The sequence below is a fragment of the Engraulis encrasicolus genome, chromosome 3 (genome assembly GCF_034702125.1).
Source record: "Engraulis encrasicolus isolate BLACKSEA-1 chromosome 3, IST_EnEncr_1.0, whole genome shotgun sequence".
In the NCBI taxonomy this organism is placed as follows: domain Eukaryota; kingdom Metazoa; phylum Chordata; class Actinopteri; order Clupeiformes; family Engraulidae; genus Engraulis; species Engraulis encrasicolus.
Genome location: NC_085859.1, coordinates 39,061,005 through 39,068,504, shown reverse-complemented (window position 1 = coordinate 39,068,504; position 7,500 = coordinate 39,061,005). Strand labels below are relative to the sequence as shown.

The following is a 7,500-nucleotide window of genomic DNA, read 5'->3' as shown; positions in this document are numbered from 1 at the left end:
CCTCCACACACCAAGAGCAGTATACTCCCATCCCTTCCAACCCTGCCCCTCTCATCCATACTCCTCTCATCCATACGCCTCTGTTCTGTTCTCCTTCTCTTCTCTTCTCTTCTCTTCTCTTCTCTTCTCTTCTCTTCTCTTCTCTTCTCTTCTCTTCTCTTCTCTTCTCTTCTCTACTCTTCTCTTCTCTTCTCTTCTCTTCTCTTCTCTCCCTCTACTCTCTCTCTGCGTCTATTCTTCTCTCTTCATTCCACTCCACTCCCATTCCACATTACTCTTCACTTTGTTTCTTCATTTTCTCCCCCATAATCTGTTTCCAGGGCTGTCCGTTCCTCGACACTCTCATTTCTCCCTCTCCCTTTCACACAAGCGCATGTACACACACACACACACACACACACACACACACACACACACACACACACACACACACACACACACACACACACACACACACACACACACACACACACACACACACACACACACACACGTGCGCCCCCGACACACACTGACTCACACATACACACCTTCTCCAACTGCACCTTTTTTTCGGTTGTCATTTTTCTCCTTTTTTCTCTGGCTCTTGGTCGATATATTTTTGTTTAACACAGTCTTATTCCCTTCCCCACAGCTTTCCTACATTTCTCATTTTCTCCCCTTCTCTCTTTCTCTTTTTGGCCTCCTGTGCTCTCCATCATTTACTCCTCCATCTCTACCAGTATAAGGTCTGTTCCACAGTGCAGTAGTTTGTTTCTTTCTCTTTTTTTGTCAATCACTTTCAACGTTTTGTCAATCACTGATTCTTTCTCTTGTGGTGTGGTTCTCTTATTCCCTTTCGTCCTTTCAACCATATTTTCTAGGTTGTTTGTCATATCACTCTCTGTTACTCTCTCCTCCCCCGTGTGTGTGCATGCGTGCGCGTATGTGTGCCCGCATGCGTGCGTGTGTTAGTAATAAGTATGGGGAGTGGTGTTCCTGGGATCCTATTTGAGCGTGATTTAACCATTTTCACAATAAACAGAACTAGCTGTCCTCCCTTTGTGAAGGATGCTACATGCACAGATACACCATACTGTTCAATGAGAACGCACTCCCCCACACTCAGCCACCCCCATATGCAAGGTCAATGCCCCCGTGCCCTCTGTCAAAGACCTGTATTGAAGACCTGTATTGGAGACCTGTATTTGAGATTTATATTGAAGGCCTCTATTTGAGATTTGTATTGCTCCTTACAAAAACAGTGTATTACTACAGTTTGTGTTCTTCATTCCCCAGTGGGATGTTTACGAAACACATACTTGGGTGTGAGGGGTTTCATCTTGTACCATTTCATTCTTTTTCATTCCATCTGTTTATCTATTCATTCATTTGGTTCATTCCTCATTTCCGTTGTCAATTTGGCGGTTGATTGTGGTCCCCTCTGCCAAGTGGTTTGAGATCCACTCCCTTGTGGAAAAAGGGAACACTTCAACTAAACTCATTTATTTGGGCTGCACTTCAAAAACACAAAACTCCGCAGCACACAAACTTGTGCCACCGTGTTCCGCAAAACAATGACTCGGCACTTGATCATGCTTGTGTGGCAGACGCTTCCCTGTGAATCTAATTATTTTTCCGCCAAAACACGTCTCCCGTGGCCAAGCGCTGTTACAGCCAGCCCTCTTCACTCTGGCCTCTATTAACAGGAAGAAAAGACGCAAAACGCAAAAGATGACTGCTCTGTGTGTGTGTGTGTGTGTGTGTGTGTGTGTGTGTGTGTGTGTGTGTGTGTGTGTGTGTGTGTGTGTGTGTGTGTGTGTGTGTGTGTGTGTGTGTGTGTGTGTGTGTGTGTGTGTGCTTGTGTGCTTGTGTACATGTTTGGGGGACTGTGGAGTGAGATGCAGAAACGTGTCCTGTTGCACAGATATTGTTTGATATTGGGATGTGTCATCCCCATGCGTTAGCTCTTGCGGAAAGCAAGCGAGTGAGTGCTTGAAACACCCCGAGAGAATCAAATGAATTTTTCGCCCTCCTCTTTTCAGGCCGGCTTTGTGATATTCAATGTTATTTTTCCCATTCTTTTGTTGGCCAGTGGGGAGTGAATAAGAGAGGCGAGCTATGGACCGCCGGCACTCAGGACGAGCGCTAATTAAGTTTTTACACCACGCTGCGCTGACCTCACTCGGTGGTGCAAAAGAGGATTTATGGGGTTTTTTTTCTTATTTTTTTCTTTTTTTTCCCATACTCTGTCTTTATTTATTTATTAATGTATTCATTTTTATTTTTTTTAGTCACGCCTTTGATTTGAACATCAACACAGCATTTGCAGCTTTCCACTGTGAATTGCTTTAATGTCAAATCATTTTGGTTGTCTTAAAAGTTAAGATGATTTTGTGTGATCCGTTTTTGCTGGGGTTTTTTTTTTTTGTTCCTCTTCAACAGTTAAAGGGATTCGTGTGTGAGCTTTTGTCTGACATGTGCAGAGTCTCAGCACAGTTGTGCGCTCTGGAAGTGTGTTAGGCTGGTTATGTGTGCGTTCAATTCTTAATACATTGAATGCCGGAGGTGTTTCTAGAATTATATCGTATATTATATTATTCTAAACCATTTAAAAACATTTTTTTTTAGAGTCACAGCATATTTTTTGATAAGGCCACTGACACATGTTGTGACTAGTTTGAAAGTGCTCCCATACAGAAAGTTTGACATGGTGGGCAATCGAAAATAAAACAAGCAAGTCTAACTTATCTGGCCGGCAATCAAACTTCCTTATGCGATGGTAGTAATCCAATTATAGTTCAGGTGCCATTTGTATCCAACATGACGTCACCAATGCAGGGTGATCATTACGGTTACAGGTCAGTCTAATATACTGTATTTTTGGACACCAGATGTAAATTAGCCTTTGGGCTACAATCCGGCACATTTACAAATATATCTATGTGCATACTGTATGTACTGCATGTATGTATATGTTCATTAATGTACAATGTCCTGTAAAATTTAAGTAAAGTAAAGATTCTTGATAATGTGCTTACTCTGAATACTAATGTGAAACGTCAGGAGGTCTAGGGTCTTATTATCTTATTAGCCTATTAGCTCTAGGGTGAATTAGCTGGGGGGACTTGTTGGATCTTCTCTGCCTTTGAAACACAAAAGAAGACTGGAGTTTCTTGGATTTTGCAGTTGGAGTGGAGTTTCAAAATTATCTTTTTTTCCTCACTGCACTGGACTGAAGAGATCAGGGGGAAGATGGAATACCAAATGAAGATTTGGCCCTACTGCTGTGAACAGCAACAGAAATGCAAAGATCATTTCAACATTGAACTTCGAAGCAGAACGTGGTAGGCAAGGAATTCGACCATGAACATTCAGAACATGTATGTCTGGTACAAGCAACCAGAATGTGTCAACAATCCACAATGTCTTTGGTGATGATGATGATGGGTTTAGATGCTATTGTCTTGATCTACGAGGCTAGTGGTCTTGAAGGAGTGTGCGTGCGTGCGTACCTGCAGCAACAGCAGCATTTAGTATGACTGATGTCTTGCTCTTCTCCACCAGTTCAGGACTGGAGTACAGAAAAAGTTATTGTCAGCTTGACCAAACCAAGAGTGAATGTCAGGAGGAGTCATGAATTAATTTGCTTCTCCAAGTCCTATCTCGCTTTCTTGTCTTTCCCCCTCACAAACATCCCATTTGAAGGTTGAGGAGAGAGGTCCCAGTGTTGGCCTGTACGAGTCCTGATCAACAGTGAATGTGATCACTAACAGCAGCTCTAGTGTTTAAGGTGATGAGCGTTAGACCTGAGGGTTGCAGGTTCCAATCCCACCCCCCCACTCCCTACCATACTCCATAGCTGAGGTGCCCTTGAGCAAGACACCTAACCCCACACTGCTCCAGGGACTGTAACGATACCCTGTACTTAAAAAAAAAATACTGTAAATCGCTTTGGATAAAAAGCGTCAGCTAAGTACAGACGCACAGCCTGATGTTTCGCTCTGCTCCCCCAGGATGGAGGTGGGGTGCGGGGAGAGGGATGTGTCCTGGCTGCTGCCGGCCTCCCTCATGCCGGAGCTCCAGCCCGACGAGAGGCAACATACCGTCGCCCTCACACTGCACCTCCTCTACTGTAAGTACTATCTTTCTACTTTTTTTTCTATTTTGTCTAGTTTTCTCTCTTGTCTTTTTCATGTTTCTTTCTATCTTTTCTCTACCTTATTTTTTACTTGTTGTTTATCCATTTGTTGAGCACTTTGAGCTGCATGCCTTGTATGAAACTGTGTTATATAAATACAGTTACAGTTATTAGTACTCGCCTCCGACCACACCTAGCACTCATCCCCAACTACATTAGAAGTGTCTGATTACACTCAATACTCACTCAGCCACACTCAAACTCATTCTGATTCTGGGCATCTACTTTGAGTCCTCACTCCCAATGGAAATGGCTAAATTTAGAACATACTGGTGGTTCATAACATGAAAGATAAAAAGGCACATACAGTAGGGAGTCGACAATCAAAAAGATTGAACACTTTGCATGGAACTTTGTACTCAATCCTTATGGATCTGCATGTTCTGTGCATTGACAGTTATTATTTGTGCACGATTTCTTCATTTGCCTGTGTGTGTGTGTGTGTGTGTGTGTGTGTGTGTGTGTGTGTGTGTGTGTGTGTGTGTGTGTGTGTGTGTGTGTGTGTGTGTGTGTGTGTGTGTGTGTGTGTGTGTGTGTGTGTGTGTGTGTGTGTGTTGTCTCTCTCTCTCTCTGTCTCTGCAGCCACCTCTTCCTGTATGGCTGTGATGGCAACACAGCTGATTTCCTGTCTAATGCTCCACAAACATCGCAAGGTGAGTGCTCCTCTAATGCACGTTTTGTCAAAGATGAAAGTTCAGGAGAAGCGTAATGAAATTTCACATGCCCTAATTAACCACCTGCACTCTATTCTCTGCTCAACTGTCATTCATTGGAATTCAGTGCAAAGATAGGCTCGCCTATTCAACCACCTGCATCTCATTTTTTGCTCTGCTGTCATTTGGTTGAATTTCAGCGCAACAAAATTTGAAACATTTATTGGTAACACTTTACTTTACGGATCGCTAATAAGGTGTTAATTTCATAGTAATTTCTCAGTAATTTCAGTCTAATTTTATGGTAATAACTGCTTGTTATTAGTAATAACAGCAAAATAACCACATGGTTTCCAGTGCAATTACACTATAATTTCTCATTAATAACAGCAAAAATAACCATACAGTTTCCAGTGCAATTATGCTGTAGTTTCTAGTTAATAGTAGGCTAATGGAAACAGCTACTGTGTCATCATAGTAGTTAGGTGGTAGGTATGCCAGTAACTAAACGGTATCAGCCGAAGTAGTTTCATACTAATTAGGCTACATCAGGGCCGTAATGTGCAATATTTCCTCTTCCTATGTTATTGCATAGAAACGACCACCCAAGCATCCTTGTATTATTTCTGCTTAATTAACTTGTAAACAATTGAGTAGTTATATGGAAATAAGATAGAATCAGGGCCGTAAAATGCATTATCACCTATTCCACTCAATTTTATGGAAATTACATATTTTCATGGTCTTAAAATGTCTTATTTCTTATTTCCACTCAATTACTTAGTTATTATCATTTTTAATACAATATAGGCCTAGACTAGCCTACTATGAAGTGATTCAAGTACACAGACAAACACATTGTGTGCAAAACTTTATTTATTTTTCCAATCAGTTATGAGATTCATGTTCACTGATGTGAGGTTGTCAATCTGCCACCATCCAGAGGAAGTCCTGTGAACACAAACAAACAGAGAAGTCAACTGCAAGACCGGTTTCACCACGTTTATTTTTTAATGTTATCAATTCACCATCGCTAAATTTGCTTCTGAAATGCAGCACCATGTTAAATGCACGTTGTAAATCTTCCTCAGGCTGACATCGTTGCTGATTTACAAAGGCAAACTCTAGCTAGCACCTAGCTTCAGTCATTGAAAACATGGTGGGCAGAGCTAGCTAGTGGTTTCCATTGTAAAGGTACTTCTGTATGCCGTTTCATTTCCAGAACAAACATAAACCTAACACTAACTCATAAAACATGTTTGCATAAGGCTAAAGTAATTCGACGATTGAAGGTGGATGAAATCAACATCAAGACCAATTTAGCCTGAAAGTTACCCTGGTTGCTGCCTGCGTGCGAAAGCACTCTGTTGTACGTCTCAAACTCCACCCTTGTGTGTCAGTGTACTCAATTAAACAACGTCAGCGTCTCTGAGCCATACTGCAAGCAGAGCGGGCAGCGTACAACTAGAACGAGTGTGCTTGAAGTACAGAAGTATAGCGTTACTGATTGAGACGCTTCTGTTCTGCAGTAACCAAACTTTCGTTGCCTAGCAACAACAGGACTCGCCGCCACCGCGAGCTCATTCAGTACAGCAGAGCCAAGCAAGGTAAGCTTCCTGACAACGAACTTTTAATGTAGTTCTAGCTTTAACATGCTTTCATTCTGTCTCTGAGCATTGAAGGATTTAACTGTATACATTGCAAACACGTCTTATCAGCCGTGTTTGTGCTGAAATGGCATAGCCTACAGAGGTACATTTACAATGGAAACCACTAGTTCTAGCTAGCTCTGCCCACCATGTTTTCAATGACTGAAGCTAGGTGCTAGCTAGAGTTTGCCTTTGTAAATCAGCAACGATGTCAGCCTGAGGAAGATTTACAACGTGCATTTAACATGGTACTGCATTTCAGAAGCAAATTTAGCGATGGTGAATTAAAAAATAAACGTGGTGAAACCGGTCTTGCAGTTGACTTCTCTGTTTGATTGTTTGTGTTCACAGGACCTCCTCTGGATGGTGGCAGATTGACAACCTCACATCAGTGAACATGAATCTCATAACTGATTGGAAAAATAAATGAAGTTTTGCACACAATGTGTTTGTCTGTGTACTTGAATCATTTCATAGTAGGCTAGTCTATATTGGTATTGAAAATGATAATAACTAAGTAATTGAGTGGAAATAATATTAAACATTTTAAGACCATGAAAATATGTAATTTCCATAAAATTGAGTGGAATAGGTGATAATGCATTTTACGGCCCTGATTCTATCTTATTTCCATATAACTACTCAATTGTTTACAAGTTAATTAAGCAGAAATAATACAAGGATGCTTGGGTGGTCGTTTCTATGCAATAACATAGGAAGAGGAAATATTGCACATTACGGCCCTGATGTAGCCTAATTAGTATGAAACTACTTCGGCTGATACCGTTTAGTTACTGGCATACCTACCACCTAACTACTATGATGACACAGTAGCTGTTTCCATTAGCCTACTATTAACTCGAAACTACAGCATAATTGCACTGGAAACTGTATGGTTATTTTTGCTGTTATTAGTGAGAAATTATAGTGTAATTGCACTGGAAACCATGTGGTTATTTTGCTGTTATTACTAATAACAAGCAGTTATTACCATAAAATTAGGATGAAATTACTATGA

General features: G+C 41.3%; 1 protein-coding gene across 2 annotated transcripts in view; it reads left to right on the top strand.

Annotated features, from left to right (window-relative positions):
• gpat2 (glycerol-3-phosphate acyltransferase 2, mitochondrial) overlaps positions 1 to 7,500 on the top strand; it is a 124,656-nt gene that overhangs the window by 81,509 nt on the left and 35,647 nt on the right. For both annotated transcript variants that reach the window (XM_063195384.1, XM_063195383.1), the window contains exons 13-14: positions 3,996 to 4,114; positions 4,763 to 4,833. In XM_063195384.1, the coding sequence (XP_063051454.1) occupies positions 3,996 to 4,114; positions 4,763 to 4,833 (190 nt within the window). The remainder of the gene's footprint in view (positions 1 to 3,995; positions 4,115 to 4,762; positions 4,834 to 7,500) is intronic.